Genomic DNA, 19,181 nt, shown 5'->3' on the forward strand with positions numbered 1-19,181 from the left:
GGATGAATTCATATAACTATATATATTCATAAACATTTGGATGCATGAGTGTGCGTGCGTGCGCGCATTCCTGTGTATCTGATGAAAATATGTGAATATAACTTTTGTTTTGCTCTACTTCCTGAAAAAGCTGTATAATGTTTTATCTTGCTATTGTTAAGCGTTGTTCACAACCGGATAATATGTTTACATGCTATGCCAACCACTTGTGCACACACCATTGTGTTGCATGGATTATAATTTATATGTATATGTGTCAGTGCATTACATACATTTGTTTGGGTAAAATTAGTTGCGAAAGACAATTATTGCATTTGTTCTGTGCTAGTTATTTATTAACATTGGCCGACAGTAAAATCGAGGGAACATTTCAGATCATTTCAGCCATTTTAAATAACCAGCTTTGTGTCTTGGGCACTTTATAATTATTTAAATTACATTCAAGTATACAGTGCATTAGACGTAAACCCTTTTGCTTTTGTTTCAAATATTCCGATAAAGAGGCAAGTTTTTTTATTCTATGCGCCATAAATCCATTGAAGCAAAAACTCGACACTTTTGTCGTTTGTAACTTGAGTACAACCTATATGAACAATTAGTAACGTGCTAACTGATCACGCAGAGATGTCACGTCATTTAGTGTACACTGCGCATTTGATTCTTGACCAACGAGAGTGGAGGTCGTGTAAGAATATTTTTATCAATTCGGGCGAAATAACGTTTTACTTCTGTTCATTGTATTATGTAAGTACACTAGTATGTTTAAGTGCTGGTATATATAACTATTTCTGAATATAATAATAAATCATTATATTTGAATTTTACTTACATTGATTGTATCAAGCATTTCCTTTATAAATCGGGCATTTAGTGAGGTCGTTAAGTGAAACGGTAATTTCACAAAAATCCTGAATCGATTTTGAATTTCATGAAATTAGTGATTTATATCTACAGTTGCAATTTAAGCAATTAAAATAGTTATATTTATTCGCAAATAGCTTTATTTTGGCGACGAGAAGACTAATATGTTATACAATTGTTGACAGATTGATTTATTTATGCCCGCCGTCTAATGAGTACTTTTAAGTAACTTTGTTATCATTGTAAAAGATATATTCCGTGAACATGGTTAAATGGAAGAAAAACGAGTTTTTGCATCTCTAATCATTACCTATTTTATTTACCTTACAATCGGGTTTATATGTCATATGATGTTTTCAAGTTAAAATAATTTACTTATTTACCATGTTTCGATATTTACCGGTTTGTAATTTCCACAGTTTTACACAATAACGGTTTGAGTTCTTAAAAACGGTTACATCGCAGATAATGCGACAAATATAAATGAAGCAAAATATAGTTGTATGCTATGCATACGATACACATCGAAAGTAGTCAACGAAGTGTGACATAATCAGTTAACCATATAGAATTTGTCGGTGTGTGCTTTGGTAATATTCGGGATAAATAACTATGTGATTATTATTGGTTATTTATATGAGCATGGTATAAATTATTTATATTAATCACTTCTTTGCGACCGTACCTCACATTAAAACAGCAAAATAATTGAACAACCAAAGAATACAACTAAAGTTAGGAAACATTCGAACACTTGAAAAATGATCCCCTTAACTCGGGTCCAATGCGTGTGATCCAAATGCCAAATTAATCTTACTTTGACATCCGGATGAACACAAATATTTTTTCACTGATGGTTTTGTCAGCATTGCGCGATGCACAAAATTAGTACTTTATAAAAAGTTTGCTAATAGCCAAACATAGAGTAGAAATTTGTGCGAATTATTTATTTCAAATGATTACATTTTTAACTTAGTTTTTATTAGAAAAACATGCATTGAAATCAATCAGCCTAATGGGAAATCAATAAGTTTTATAAAGACATACGTACAGATTATGTAAAAATGTACAAGAGATTTTTAGTGTCAAATGTCTACAGTAATGTAAAAAAATATGCCTTCTTCGATCATACTTTCAAAACTACCATTCACACAACATTTTCAGCCATGTATTTGTATTGTTTGAAACTGAAACGACACGCATATTGTCTCGATTTGCGTATTGAATTTTATATTGTCTATAGATTACGTGCAGATAAAAACAAAAACAAGAACATCAAACAATAGCTCGCAGTAAATGAATATATAGCCACAGTTTGCTGAAATGTTTTGCATAGTTAATAGGATCCCCAAACGATAATATTGAAACAGCTTGGCACAAATCCAATATAGGAGAAATAATAAACCAAATAAATAAGTTGAATATTTATAAAACTAATATATATTAACGTACATATTGATTTAACTATCTCTAGTTTATATTAGGGATTACGAAGTGATTAATACAATACTATATTTTTACTTAAGAGTCCTGAAATTATTGTGCATTTTGTTTATTTCGTAAATTATATTATACTTACTTATTCCGTTTACGTAAAACGTAAAATAGTGGCTCGACATAAGAGTTCATTTTCTGACCACGAAAACACATGTATTTCCTAATGCCTGTGTAGCATTTAATAGCATTCATGGCTAAGTCTGGCATTCAAAGCTTTCAAACTATTGTGTGCATATATTCTGTTTTTCGAAAATAACATATTGATACATTGTTTATTTACATGTTTTTTTTTTATTTTGTAATTTTATTCGGACTTGGTCTGGAAGTATCGTTGTTAAAAACATTTTAAAAGATGAAACTCATAAAACAACAATGGTCGATAAAGTATTATGAACTATGACATTTAATTGTGTCAAAGAATTGCATTTATTTGCAGTTGAATTGTATTTTTATCTGAACGATCATTAGTAGATATTACATTAAACAATTATAGAAGTGCATATCATCATTTTCTAGTTATGGTCAATTGGTTTTGGCTTGCAAGCAATAAACCGCCTCTTTGGAATATAGTTGACACGCTGTCGATGAATATAAAAAATTGCTAGTTTTAAGTGCTTACCACTTCACTATTACAGGCATGCACTTAATATAAACTGTAGCATTAATTACAGAAATCACAGATTAGTTTTGGCAATTTAATTGAAGGTGTAAAGGTGTAAAGGCTTACTCATGAGTATGAACATGCTGACGATGTTTAAGTTAGTTAACTCGCCTATTAACTTAACTTACTGCTTACTGTGACAATTTATTGTACACATTGAATTAATATAATTGACTTATCACAAAGTCTGGTGGTATTATGAATTACAGTTGTAAATTATAAAAACACCCGACAGATCGTGAGTCGGAAACGTCACTTTACACTGTGAGCCATTTTTGTCGAACACATTGTATTGCTATATGATAGGTTGGCTGAATACATTGTATTGCTATAGGATACATATATTTTGTTCGTCGAGTTCAGCCATTCAAATGTTATTAAAAAAGGTAGCGGAAAATAATTGCGAAGGGTGAAGTTTCAAGTCAGTCGGCAGCTCCGATTGCAAATCTTAAACGCGCAATTTCAGGATAAAGAGGCATGTGGTATTAGGTAAAAGTCCATTTGTATTAAAGCTTTGTGTGTATAAAATTACAACTACATGTCAATATGGTATTTTTTAAACAGTTAATAAATTATTTAAATGCAGCATTATGCGCGAAGTGCTCATGGGATGTGTAGCTATTGTATTGGGTGGCTGTTACTTATTTTCTATTTTTTGTATGAAGTCAAACATATCGGAATCGTCTCCTCTGAAACCGCAAACCCTAAAAGTTTGGTGTTTGAAATGTAACATGGTACAGAAAGCCTTAATCGCATTTTTTCAAATAATTACCCTGAAATGGTGCAGTATACTTTTGTTCAAATAATGCATCTGAAATCAAAACTGGCCACACACCAAGTGTCAGATTACATATTTAGACTTTTCTTAATAGACCAATGACTTTTAAAATATTATCTTCTAAAACCACATCAATATTAAAATATTCTCCTCTTAAACTACACGGCATTGAGGTTTGATATTTGGTATGTAAAAATAACGTCATTCAGTGGTTCTCCTAAATGTATTTATATCTTGACTAAGCGGTCATTATTGGCTTGTCGGGACCCCCATTTCCACCTATTATCGTGTATATAATTAAATCTGAATTGATTAAAACACAACCAAGGTATATATCACGTGATGTGAAATAAAGAACTCGTAACATATCATGATTCCTTTTTAATTACCAACCTTAAGCTAAATATAACTCGTGTTCGTACACATCAACATTTACCCTGCCATTATGTAAAACATGTTAATAACAAGTGTCTAAACATAGTTTACATGTACAACGTGGATTCTTTTAGAAGCTGTACAACTGCTGAGTACTGAAATGTTTGTAATGTAACCTATATACCGAGCTCACCGTGAATATTGTAACTGGTCGATTCACGTATTTGCTAAGATTCGTTTGTATTTGCTGCGTCTTTTACTGTATTAGCCGTATTTTTTCCCAAATTGAATTGATTTTGTTATATGCCAAACTTGAATTGGGTAAAAAAGGACACAGCTATTGAATGGCTGTATTTGATAACAAATCACAGGTGCTTATGATTTCAAACAAACTAACCTCTCAGGCACCCGTTTCTTATTTATCAAATACGTTTGCCGAAAATTTACTTGTAATATGGTTTCATACAATGGAAAATGCGCACATACACTATCACACCAAACATTTAACAACTATAAATCAACAACTATTATGTTTTTAACCAAACATGAATTGATAAATATCCTCAAGTGTTATGAAGCATATATTCACAAACATGTTCTTTTCTTCAAAAGTGGCGTTTTGATGCAATGGTCATTATATAAACAGGCAATGCCTTTATTTTAGAGACAATGTTACACCAAACTTAATAATATTTATTCAAAGTTTGAACTGTCGATCCTTATGTCAATTGACTTGTAAAATGCAATGGCATTTTTTACAAATGCTATTCTTTCACTTATCATTTCAGAACAATGAGAGATCTGTAGATAGCGACTCTATCCGTTGATCAAAGACGCCCATTCTTGTATGCAACCGATTATACCGTGTCAGACACACTTGGGTTTCTAAATATATACTTGTTTTCATAATAAGAATATCACATATCAAAATGTTATTGCAAACCTGAAGAACAATAAAGCTACACAGTGATAAACGCTGCTATTGGTGTCGGTGCGTTGTTTGACAAAACCAAACACCGGTATACATGTTAACAAATTGAAACGAATTCAAATTTAGTGCTGATTTGAAATATATTAAATCACACTATATGAATTCGCACAAAGAAGGATGTTATAATTATAAAAGAGATAAAATCCTATATGTCGGGGCGTTTGAGGAAAACTTATGTTTTAATGAAGAGATATTTTAAAGGCATTTGTGGGGAACGTTTCGAAGACTCATTTTAAAATCAACTAATATGTACAAGACTACTAAATATAATCATAAATATTCCCTTGGAAACGTTTTGTCGATAGAAGTTTAAAAGTAATACTTCAACTAAGATTAACTATTGCAACTTGTTTTAACCTAACATGATATAAACGGTGGAGAACACTGTTTTTAAGCATAGTTCATGTCTATTATTTCGATAGAAGGCATACAAAAAAACATCTTTGCCGTAATTTCCGGTCTAAAATCATATCTGTTTTGATTTTTTATATTTACTCATACAATGTGTTAATTTATTTTGTGTATGATTATTAAACAATTTAATTTCAATTTTAAACTGTATTTAAGAAATATTAAATAGCGTTACTGGATTATCAATTCGTTCTTTTAGAGGCTTTTACACAGGATGCATGTTCGGCTGTGTGAAATCTTCTAAAACATATTTTTATATCGGTAATGGGGTAGTCATAAAAGTTGTGTTTAAGTCCTTAACCATCTTCATTTAACATTGAATGACTGTGACCAAGTCATAAGCAGTATGTGTGTAAACATTCGCTATCACAGTGAAGAATGCCACCTCAGTTTTTGTTTTACAGAAAACGTTTCGCTCCAAGAAAACCTAGGTTTCTTCTGTTATGACTTATCACTATAAGAAGTATGGGTTGAAACCCTTCAATACCAAAACAAAGTCAATACTAAGAACAAAGAAATGAATTAAAGCAAAAAAAACTAACGCCATTATTTTATACATAGTTACGTGTTTGTGCTTTGAACTGAGCCTTTTATCCTTTAACAATCTATAGAGCCAGTTTTGTTGTAGTGATACAATTGATCTCAAGAGATATCCATTCTGGTCAGGGGAAGACCATATAAAGTTCTGAGCTAATAAACAAAAGTATTATGTGTTGTCATGTTCAAAAGTGTTCTGCTGTTTTAACACTACTTGTAGTCAAATATATATTTATTCTACAGCTTAATGATTTTATAGAACATAATAGGAACCATACAGAAAAGATAAGTTTTATCCCACACCTATGTTTATCTCACACATAATCATGTGTGGAGGAAAGTCATATTACTCGGAATCAACTATAAAGTATTATTTTTAGTAAAATCGAATCAGATTCAACAAAACAAACAATTTGATACCAAGATGTAACATTTTTTAAACACAAAATGCAACGCAAACAGCAAAAAACATTTTTTACAAATATTAAGCGCGCGTGCTCATGACGTCATGATTTACACGTCAAACGATAAAAGTCGTATTCTTTCCCGGTAAAATTGCAGCCTTTTAGCGATTGTTTTAAATTATTTCTTTAAAATCGAGTACGTAGAGGTATGATGAACAGAAAAAACAGGTTACAATTTTTTAATTATTTGTAGGATAAATAGTATACTCGTTGCAGATAGGCTTACAAGGCTCGGCAAGCCTCGCCATGTAGACCTTTCTTCACTCGTGTGATACATTTAAGTACACAATCACACTAACATAGTATTCGCTATATACACGGTAGTCTTTAACATCTCTCAAAGTGTATAGTTTCTGATGTTTATTTTGATTAATTTTAATATTCATTATCTTAAATCATTTTGTTGTTTAACTATCAGAAACTTTAAGATGCCAAATAAGAACAAGTGCTTTACCTTGATTTACGAGTGATCCATACATAAATGGTTGTACTAAATGTTTTTAGACTAATATTTGTAGGTGCATGGTTGATATCGCATTATCACAGTCACCGTCTTTTTATCCTTGTTGAAAAAATCAGAAGAAGATATTTACCATGCCGATAATGTTCCAGCTTTTCTAAAACTAAATATATATTTTGTTTTAAAGAATAATTAATACGATATTGTGATTAAAAATCTAACCTTTCATAAATCTACAAAACCGTACTTAAAACTCAATCACAAAAAACATAATATTGCAGGGCTATGTTTAACTTGTAAATAATACATGTCACACAGGAAGTTTCAAACAAAGTAATGACATTTAATTGCTTTTGTAAAGTCCATAATACATGTATGTCGAAATATTCACTTAAAAGTTAAATATCAAAACAAAACAAGAATATTAATTTATAAGTCTAAAATGGGTCGCCTTCTTCTACATTAGCAGAAGAGATATAACTAACTTTTGTTGGCAAGTGTATGGAATGTTATAAAGATTTGTATATTATTAATAAATACTATATATTTACCTTAAATAAAAAAAATATAAGAAGACAACAATTTTTAACTAAAATTATAGTATAAAAACGTTGGCTCCACCTAGTATACATACAAGGGTGTTGTGGACAGACAGGCCACCACCTTAAAGTTTTAATATGCATAAGCTACCACTAATAATACAAACACTAGTTAAATACTACAAATACACAATATCTACTTGAATTATCATTAAAATTTCAGACAAAATATGTGCGCCCGTAGAACAGTCAAACAAAAAATTGTGCTCAAGACGTTGACATAAACCCACATTCGAATCAATCGCCAACTATGTGGCATATCGTTGAATATCATTTACATAACGAATGCCCCGGAGATAACGTGAGTTAAATATTTATTTTTGAAGTTGGTAAATCAGCCAAAACACAGGCACACAATCGGACATGCAGCCTTTGCAATGGCATGTGTGCGAAGTACGAGCTCAATAATTCGTAAACAAAGGCGGATTTTGCCGATGCCGGATTTAATTTCGGTTGATACGGCCTGTTATTTTGCTTATGTCCCGACTTTAAACGATCTGCCATCACGACTGTCATATTGTACTAGTGAGCGTATTTTATTAACTTGGAAACGAATCTCATGTTCTTAGATATTTTAACGAAAACAACAGCAATAGTATTCCATCATTTCGCGTGTGTAAGCTATATCAACTTCCTATAATGTACTCTTATAAACGATCATATATTGTACGTGTATGTTTATGTCTACACTGTAAGACTGTTTATATTTAAATAAATACATTAACAAGTAAGAACATCTGCAAAGGTTAAGACTTTTTTTCATTATTTTAATTCACATGTTTGTTGGACAGACCGTATAAACTTCAATCTTCTTTTTAATTTATTTTCGAACATGTACTCGGACAGGTTATTGTCTCTGATTATTTTTAACCAGATTTTCCGAAGGAAAAAACTGGTTATTAGATTGGCGAATGCGGGCGGGCTGGCGGGCTGGCTTTCGGGCTGGCGGGCTGGCGGAACAAGCTTGTCCGGGCCATAACTATGTCGTTCATTGTCACATTTTAAAATCATTTGGCACATTTGTTCACCATCATTGGACGGTGTGTCGCGCGAAATAATTACGTCGATATCTCCAAGGTCAAGGTCACACTTTGAGTTCAAAGGTCTAAAATGGCCATAAATGAGCTTGTCCTGGCCATAACTATGTCATTCATTGTGAGATTTTAAAATCATTTGGCACATTTGTTCACCATCATGGGACGGTGTGTCGCACGAAAGAATCACGTCAATATCTCCAATGTCAAGGTCGCCACGACTAAAAATATATTTTTTTTACAAACAAACTTACAAAGGGGGGTAATTTTGTTTGTTCATTTCAAAAGTTCAGTTTGAGTTTTCTTTCTTTATCAGATTTTTTTTCACAATGAAAACCTGGTTTTGTGACAATTTTGTCCCTTGTTTTCTGTTATTTTATCATGGAAATATACAGATCTGACTTAACGACGATGCAAAACTTAAGAATAATTATAAGGAAGATTGGTGGGTGCATGCTGTAATGATAACCAAAATGAACTCTGTTTCACTAAAATGCGTTCTGGGTGGAACATGTATAAATGGTTAAAACATCTCAGGGGGCTATTTATTCCTTTCTTTAATAACAACATAATTACAACAAACCCTTCTGTAAGACATACTGCTGATGTTTTTCCAAATGCCAAAGTATGTAAATGCGAAATGCAATAGAGTGCTTATATATATACGACTAATTAGGATCAGCCAAGAATGACTTCTTTAATTGGTGCAATACAAACGATAAACGGAAAGGAATCCGGAGTTTTCGAAATGTTGAAATGAAATTGTCAAAATGTTATTGGGTCAGTTTCGGGATGTTTGAAACGTTGTCGCGAGCTAGTTGCCAAACATAAAGGTTTCTGATCTCTTACAGTAAATCAGATTTAGCTGTAAATCTCTCATTACGGATTTACAGTTTTGGAAGTAAGAGCTTATGTCATAACACTGCGCCACGCTGACTATAATAATAACCACTGCATTAAAAACAAACTGAAAGCACTACATGGACTTTTTTCCAAATGATCCAGGAGAAGCGTTCCGAACGCTTTATTATTTTACAGATGTTGTTTTTCCGTTAATATTTTCTCTAAGTAAGGAGTGTTATTTACTTTTTTAAAAGTAATGTGATATTTTTTGCATGAGTAATGATCTAGTCCTTTTAACACAGATTTAATACGATAATTTATCTAGAAGGAAATTTCATACCAAAATAATGCCTTAAATTTTATACATTTAGGGAATGCATACTTTTGGTTTACTTATACGGTTGCATACGCGTTGTGGGTTAAAATTACTGAAAGAAAATGGATCAAATCATATAATGGTAGGCGACTCTTGATATCAAGTGCAAACACTATTTAATTAACGAGTTTGATGTTCAGTCTGATATATCAGTTTACTTTGTCACTTAACGAAAAACACGCAGACATTTAGCGATTTACAGTACATTGCAAAAAAGACAGTCAGTTGACGTGTTGTTTTATGCGTATTGAACATTACTTATACGCAATATTTCAAAATAAATTCCAAAACAATAAAATCAATTTAATGAACATAAAAATTGTGAGAAAGCTTGCCTGAAAATTAAGCACAAAAACAAATAAGTCATTTATATAATAGCACACGCAGATAAGACGGCGGTTATATTACATTCGTGTATGTTTAAAATAGGAACGACAACTTTTCTGAGATTGATAGCGGACTGCATAATACTTAACAAAAGAAACAAGATGCTAAGTCAGGGAAACGAGTTTCTAACTCGTGAGGTAAACATAAAAAAAAACATTTCTCATCTGGAACACCGTACGTTACCGATGTGCTGTGAGTTTGCTTTGAATTGTAGGCGACTAATTTGAACTTAACTGACACTAAAATTTTCCCAATGGAATATCTTTGCTTGTGGATATACGGTAGAACTTTAATAGTATGCATTTATACCTGTGCTATATACTTGTCAGTACCTTTTGAAGATGGTGTTCGGTGAAATTGTATTTCATTTGTTTACAATGATGAATAATTATTCTTTCGAATATTTGTTTTATGTATGTTTATTGTTTGTACTATTAATTCAATGGTTTTCTCGCCAAACTGTTGAACGCATCTCTAACTATATCGAGTAACTGTTAAGGCTTTGAATAATATTTCAAAATCTAAGTTGTGGGGAAAAAAGTGGGAGAGGCTTAAACCGTTTCCAGTCTCTCTCTCTCTCTCTCTCTCGATCTCTGAGGCGAGAGAGGAGCAGAGAGGAGAGAGATCGAGAGAGAGAGGAGAGATCTAGAGCGGCTCTCTGGAGAGAAGATCTATATATCGACATCTCTCTCTCTCTCTCTCTCTCTCTCGTCTCTCTCTCTTCTCTCTCTCTCTCTCTCTCTCTCTCACTCTCTCTCTCTCTCTCTCTCGCTTATCTCTATCTCTAATTATTATTAATAAAAGTAGTAGTATTATTATTAGTTGAAGTTGTAGTATTAGTAAAAGTAGAAGTAGTAGCAGTAGCCACAGAATAAGTAGTAGTAGTAGTAGTAGTAGTAGTAGTAGTAGTAGTAGTAGTAGTAGTAGTAGTAGTAGTAGTAGTAGTAGTAGTAGAAGTAGTAGTAGTAGTAGTAGAAGTAGAAGTAGTAGTAGTATTTCTAACCGACTTCTGTACCAGTGAATTTCTTGTACTAGTAGTTGCATATTAACAAAATTATAACGATTTTTATAATTGAAGGCTACTGCGGACTTTGATATCATTGATATTTGAAGATGATTTGAGCGCCAAGAATGGAAAATATGCATTTCAATGAAACAGAGACGTGTTGTTTCATAGATACGTATGTTTCAAACTTATTTATTCCGTTGTGTTTATGCGCGTTAGTAGGTATTGTTACATATCTGGCTCAAAGATGTTTCCAGAAACGTTTCAGAAAACATCATATAGAAGGAATAAACACAGGCCACGACATAAGCACATCTCCGACTGTATTCTATTAATGTATAGATGCCTCTGTTAACGATATTGCTCCTGAATTAAAACCAATGATTAATCAAAGCCCTGAAACACATTTATTTACCCGTCAGTTCTGTATATATGTAACCCCTGGGGCGAGTACAGTTTTGTCCCCAAGGACATACTTCAAGCATACATAGAAAATACTAATAAACTAGGTTACAGACCAAACACTTAATCCATTACCCTTGTGGACTCAAATATGAAGATTTAACACTAGTACTTTTACATTTTTTTATAACTTATTACTTATATATGCAGCGGACCGAAACAATTTGTATAACTTCTCAAGATGGTCTCCCTAGAATCATTAATGTATTTTTTTAAATCTGCCAAGCAAGTAGGAGCAAATGTCGTTTGAATGATATGTTGACGCACAACGAATGAAGCACGACGGACGACGCACGACGGACAAAACACGTACACAAATCTCCAAGCACAGACTGATATGAAGACTGATCGTTTAATTTTGTGATGAAAAGTATATTGAGTATACATGTAAGAGGTATAAAAAATGTTTTGTGTTTAACAAATGTAAAAAATTTACGCCGAGCTTAGACTTTTCAACGCAGCATGTTTTACTTAAATGACTGCACGCTTACAGCGCTGCAACCCTGCCGCCAAGGTTCGTGTACTTGTTTATTGATATAAACTGCTTGATTTTTAAATTATTTTCATTCTTAAACTTGAAGTTGCAATTATGTATCACTTATGTAATTGCGCCATGGACAGCTGTTTTTCCGCACTCGATGAATCTACTAATTTATTATAGTATGTAAAATTAAAATTATGACATCTTTCGAATTTTATTTTAGTTCTCTCTCTTAATGATTAGTTATGTGATTTAATTCTATTCTATCCGACGTTTGTCCGTCCGTGTTTCATTCTAATTGCTTCAGTCCTTCAGTGTTTTAGTAGAGCTAATTTTATTATTTGAGTGAAACCTGATTTAAACCTTTTTTGTTCTTAAATTGCTAAACTTTTTCGTTTAAGTACAATGCTTACTCTATAACTTTTCAAACGCACGTGAATTCATCAGGCGTTCGATTTAGAAAACGAGTTATTGAACTTGTCTCCTTAATTCAAATTACCCTTCATGTTATTAAAGTGCATGTCATTAGTATTGGGAAATATATATTTTCTGAATCCCCTTGATGGTTTTTGCTAATAAAATATTAAGTATTTATTGTTTCTTGTTACAAACATAAAATACAGCCTGACCTGACAAACTCTCCCAATTTCTTCATGTGTAGATTCTTTAAAATAATTTTCCTTTTAGCTTTAAGCTTTTAACTTGTACTGGCAGAATCTTTATAGTGTTAAACTCGATTTCAAGAAGATGCTAGGTACTTTCAGCGTTCACCTAATATGCTTTCAGAGAATTATATGGACATGCGTTTTACTCCTTGTTTTAATTCTTTCAGATAGTTTGTTAACCATTTTATTGTAATCGATCGTCAATATTTAATTTTACTTAAACACCGTAATCCGTTTAAATTTAATCTTATTTCCAAAAGCCTGGTTCACGTTTAGATTGGGATTCAATCTTGATAGATAGTGTCATATAATATATAGGTCGATTGAATTAGTATTTGGGTAGTATCTCTTTAAAGTGCAGGGGGAAACTACTTCTATCTAAGCAAGACTTTACGACTCTTATCACTTATATTTTTTCATCTTTCAGTAAACTTATGTTAAGTAGGATTTAAATATTACCAGATATCTATCATTTTATTGTTTTACAGATTCTTTTGATTAAAATAAACTTACTTTAGAACTTGCGGAAACTCTATCACTTTTACCGTTCATTTCGTTAAAATCTCTACCTATGCTATACCATGTGAATGTTCAATTAAAAAGTTTGAAATAACAACATTTACATGCGTATCGTTGTGGAATTATTATGGTTATTGTGTGTTTTTAAGTGCATAAATATAACTTAATGATACTATTACATGTTCATCGAAAGAAATCTCTCATTTATATCTTTACAAGTATAAGTTACTGTTGACTGTATGGCTTTCTTAATTATGATTAATACATTTTACTTTTGTTTTCTCCGCGTGAGTGGTAAAGATCCCACACCCAATAATTTCCATCAAAAAGCTTTTAAATATTAAGTTAGGTGTATCTTCTGTCAAAAAATTATTAACGCGTATCAATACTATAGATACCGTTTTGATTTTGTGCATTTTAAAAGGGCTTTAAAAAAAGAAGATATACTAGAGAAAACAGTGGCAATTCTACACAGCACCTTAGTACACCACACACCGATATGAAATTGCTTACTTGTAGAATACTATACTCTAAATATTAACATGCTAGGCTAATCGTCGGTAAGGCAGGTCGCACAACTCGTTTAAATCCCCAGTCTTTTACATTGAACGTTACAAAAGGTTGACCTCACCTTATTTCAAATTACTCGTCCTTCGCACTCGTGTGAAACCCCTTAACATTTGAACTTCCGGCCGCGGGTTAATATTATTTCTTAATCTTCTCCTCATAAAATGTATGCATTCATTATCACTATGTATATAAAGTGTTAAACAATCTCAATACAACTGGAGTTATACATATACAAATACCAAATCTATTCGAATAGCATATTTGTTTTTATATTACAGATTCCATTCAAGCAGGCGTGCGATTCTTAACAGAACATGTTATTACCTTTGACAATTGAGCTCATATAAATAAAAATGTCGAGTCTTTCTGATGTGTTCACTGAGAAAGAAAGGACGAACTGGCTGAAGGCGTGGTTGGCAGTAGACATAGCAAAGTCTGGTTTAGAACCATTCGTGGAAAACGAGGCTAAACTTGTACAAGCATGTATGTACAACACCATCTCGTCCGGTGGACAGGCACCGGGCACATGTAATGGTTGTTTGACAGCGAACTTGCTTAAATGCCCCACTCCAGGAACATGCAATAAACGAGGAGCACGCGGGACATGTAAAGTTATGCATGATTCCAATGCAAAACAACCCCGGCCATGTCCTTTAAGCATATGCGACAAAGTTCTAATCGAGATTGAAAAGGCACATCGTTATACAAAACCGTCGTGGAGGAATACATCCGCGGATCAATGGGCCTCCAATTCTTGGCAAATAGCAAAGGCTTATTTACCTCCGGATGGTTATGCTGACAAGAGTTCGGTTAAAGAGACAGATTTCAACGGAATTATCAGTTTTATGATGAACTGCAAACACTTCGATTCCAAGTTTTCCTTTCCCATACCTCCGGGTAAACCCAATAATTCATGTCTACTAACAAAGGTAATAATATATTTATTGCACGCGTGTGTATATTCTTGTGTTGGCTATAAACGTGCTTAATTAAGGTTTTACAAATATGCAGTTTACAGTTTATTGAAGTCCAGCGTTTAACCACCAAAATAAGAAATAATCACACATAGGCAGAGCACAGTTGGGACCCACATGCTCACTATTATTATATTACACGTTGTTGTTCCGTTAAAATTCACATCAGCGTTTTCACGAAGTTTTAAGGCTGAACAAAATCCTTAAAATATGGAAATAAATAGTTATGTTAAATATTAATTCAAAATTTATATTTAAATTAAACGTAATGTTTGTATCTTAAGCTAAATACGGTGTTTTCTCTCTCTTTGCATGATTAATCAATGCAACACGTTTTATGTATAAGACAGTGTGGTAATGTAGACAAATCCTACACACAGTTGGATATCATATTGCTTCTAATAAAACCAAAAGCAGGAAAACGAATATTTTATGCAAGAAAACTTGATGGAATAAAAGTACAACATATCCAGTAAAGCATCCGTAATTTCACGTTATAATGATTGATTTCACCATTTAATATCCAAACTTATTACAATGATTGGAATAATAAAGTCTCATTTTTTCGAGAAATGACGGTGTTTCATATAGTTTCTTTAAAATACATCTACCGAAATAAGATATATGCGGAAATATTTTTGTCTTATTAATTAACTTTATAATATTAGACAAGAATGTGTTCAATTTGTTCGCCTCATACAAGTTGAGCCTCGCCAATAAAGCTCGAAACTCGCCTTATACGAGTAAAGGGCGGCCAATATAGAAAAAACACGGCTTATACGGCAAAAGGTTGGCAAATACGAGATTCAGCCAATCAGAAACCAAGAAAAACTCGGCCTTATATGAGAATCTAAAAATTCGACAATTTTTGGTCGCCATTTTGTTTAATAGCAATAACATGTAATTGGAAAGTGAAATTCAAGCTTTTCTTCTGAATACTATTATAAAGTTAATTAATAAAATTGTCATAAATTAGTTGAATTCATATTTTATTTATTATTGATCATCAGACAGCCGTATTGTCGTTCGGCCTGTGGCCTTAGGCCAATACGACTGTCTTCAGCTCAATAACAAAGTCAATATGAATTCAACTAATTAATAACATTATATTATTACACAAGATTATTGAGTTAATATCAATAAGCTTAAATTTATGTTTACAACTGTACTGTAGATACATCACACTTTCGTTGCTCAAACACTTTTTATTATTCAAATAATTATATTTCATGTTATTTTTTACAAATTTCAAAATATAGAACTATTGGGAGTCGAAATAATGAAACCACATTAAAGTTATCATGTTCAATAAACCAACAGCATTAATTTCACGTAGTTATTGCACTTATTTTGCACTTCGGTCACTGTTTAGTCTGTATTACTTAACACACATATTATGATCTCAACAGCTAAACATGTTTCAGAGTTTAAAAGTGAACGGGTAACAGGACGATCAAAATGTATTGCATGTCTGTAAAAATGATATTTTGTAAAAAAGTATAACCTAACGTAGAGATCTGATTTTTACACGTTCAGGTCAATAGATTATTGCAAGCGTGTATTCATATTTAGATACCTTTTGCTTTAACCAATACTATTGAATATATCATATTGTCACATTGATGACACATACTGTGAAATATTTTTAAAGGCACGAGATATTGGACGAATTGTCCGACATTCGTCTCAATGTAAAGTGACAGACAGAGATCTCCAGGATATCTTTACAACACTGAATGACCTGCTGACTGACCCAATGTGTCTCGCAAACGACGGAAGTGCACAAGAGGCTGTGAGGAAATTAAGAGAGGTAAAATGTTAGGACGAACATATAACTGGTTTTAAATTACCTCACCATGATGTAAGTAAAACACTATAATACGCTTTGAAGAACAGACGACGTTATATTAAATCGAAATACATGTACACAGAATACTTGTATTAAACCTGTTTCTACATTTACCAATAGTCAGATGTTAAAAGGAAGTCTTAAAGGGATCTTTTCACGTTTTGGTAAATTGACAAAATTGAAAAAAAGATGTTTCAGATTCGCAAATATTCGTTTTAGTTATGATATTTGTGAAGAAACAGTAATACTGAACATTTACCATGGTCTAGTATAGCCATTATATGCATCTTTTGACGATTTTAAAACCTGAAAATTATAAAGCTTTGTAACGCGAAACGATTGAATAATTTGGAGAGTTCTGTTGTTGTCGTTTAATTTTGTGAACTACGAAGATTGCGTATATAAAGTATAAAATACGCTTCTCGTACATAATTGGCTGGATGGTCGAGCGTTCTAATTGGTTGTTACTCCAGGACTCCCGGGGTCACTGGTTCGAGCCATGCTGTAAGCTACTTTTTTCCTTTTTTTAAATTTTACTCTTGAATTTTTACTGGCGCTTTTTAGATCCAATGTTTACATTTATCAATATAATAAATTTAATGACAAACTTCAAAACATGCAAAAATCTGTGAAAAGGCCCCTTTAATACATTGTTAAAAACGAATGTCAACTATTCGCCTTCTGTTTGCAGCTTGCAAATGACGTATTTAAAATAACCACAGCGGAAATGATTCAATTATTAAAGGCTGCAAAAGACACTTTAAAACAAGTTGAACATAGTTCACATAAAACGCTTGATGAGATTCGGGTGTACCTTAAACGTTGTAAGAAGGATTTAAAACAACACGTCGACACATGTAAACAGGAATTGGATCAACACACCGAAAAATGTAAAGGTGTTCTGGATGGATATTATCGAAAGCCTTACGAATGTAATTACGAGCAATGTTGTGAAGGTATGTCTGACCGTATCTTTGTCTAACAATCGATTTCAGGTTTCATATTACAAAGTGCATCTTCAGCAGCAGCTGCACCAGCCGGAGATAATCCTTACTTAAGCATGTGATTCTTCGTTTATTGCCAGGAGCAAAGAAAAGACATACACATACACAACAAACACACACATACATTAATTTAACTTGGGTCACCGCCTTATTACGGCAAGGCATGGGGGATAACATTAATTTTATCGAACTCATCAAAATGTGCAAAGTGATATTTATTTAAGTGTTTTTAGAGATTAATACCAAAGCAATACCTTTTTAATTAGATAATACTAAAAAATACACCTTAATTTAATACAAGTTTACTAATCAATTGGTGGGCACAATTCAGTCCAATAATATTGTAACATTGTGAATCACAATGGACAATACTAAAATAAGAACCAATAACATAAATTTGAATGTTTAGATCATCTTCATAACAAAACGCATGAAGAGGCCGTTAAATGGTTGTTAAAGACCTATTGACATACATGAATTGTGTATGTTCAAACAGCAGATATATGTCAGACATGTAATATTTATTTTATTATACCGAACAAGTGATTAGAACTTGACTGTGTTAACCTTCAAATCCTCTTCGCTTATCGTTGAAAAACGTTTGCTTGCAATATTGCTTGCCATTTTGTCGTCTGTTTACAACGTCATAAATTGCGTAATCAAGTGATAAGAAATTGACTGTGTTCACCAGTGTACTTTTATTTTTGTTATCAAAATATAAATAGGTCTGTCAGACATGTAATATTTATTTTATTATACCGAACAAGTGATAATATATTGACTGTGTTAACCTTCAAATCCTCTTCGCTTATCGTTGAAAAACGTTTGCTGGCAATATTGCTTGCCATTTTGTCGTCTGTTTACAACGTCATAAATTGCGTAATCAAGTGATAAGAAATTGACTGTGTTAACCAGTGTACTTTTATTTCTGTTATCAAAATATAAATGGGTATTAATTGCTGTATTTAAATACAATTATTGAATATTAAAATTGTTCATGGCTCTATAAATTGTGTGAAAAGTTTGTTCGGTATAATAAATAAATATTACATGTCTGACAGGGTGACAGTAAAATTGTCAACTTTCGGAAAAATACTGCCAACCTCGGCATACGACTTGGTTGACAGTATTTCCTCAAGTTGACAAATTTACTGTCACCCTGTCAGCCATGTAATATTTATATAATGTATACGTAATCAACACGCAACGTGTATAAACAAGGTGACCCATATAGTGCCAATTTTAAGGGTCCAGTAAATTGTAATTTTTATGTGATCAGTCAGTACCATAATCAAATTATCAATATAAGTGCAAGTCTATCAACGTTTAATAGGGCTAACATGATCCGTATAATAGAAACTAGCAACTGGTGCATAC

General features: G+C 32.5%; 1 protein-coding gene across 1 annotated transcript; it reads left to right on the forward strand.

The window, feature by feature from the left end:
* Window positions 1–14,286: 14,286 nt before the first annotated feature.
* LOC127837169 (uncharacterized protein CXorf38-like) lies at window positions 14,287–18,145 on the forward strand. Its single transcript, XM_052364094.1, has 3 exons — window positions 14,287–14,906; window positions 16,603–16,761; window positions 17,492–18,145. Exons 1-3 carry the CDS (start codon window positions 14,331–14,333, stop codon window positions 17,780–17,782), a joined length of 1,026 nt encoding a protein of 341 aa, XP_052220054.1. The 5' UTR covers window positions 14,287–14,330; the 3' UTR covers window positions 17,783–18,145.
* Window positions 18,146–19,181: the final 1,036 nt, after the last annotated feature.

Source organism: Dreissena polymorpha, chromosome 7, assembly GCF_020536995.1.
Source record: "Dreissena polymorpha isolate Duluth1 chromosome 7, UMN_Dpol_1.0, whole genome shotgun sequence".
Classification (NCBI taxonomy): Eukaryota; Metazoa; Mollusca; class Bivalvia; order Myida; family Dreissenidae; genus Dreissena; species Dreissena polymorpha.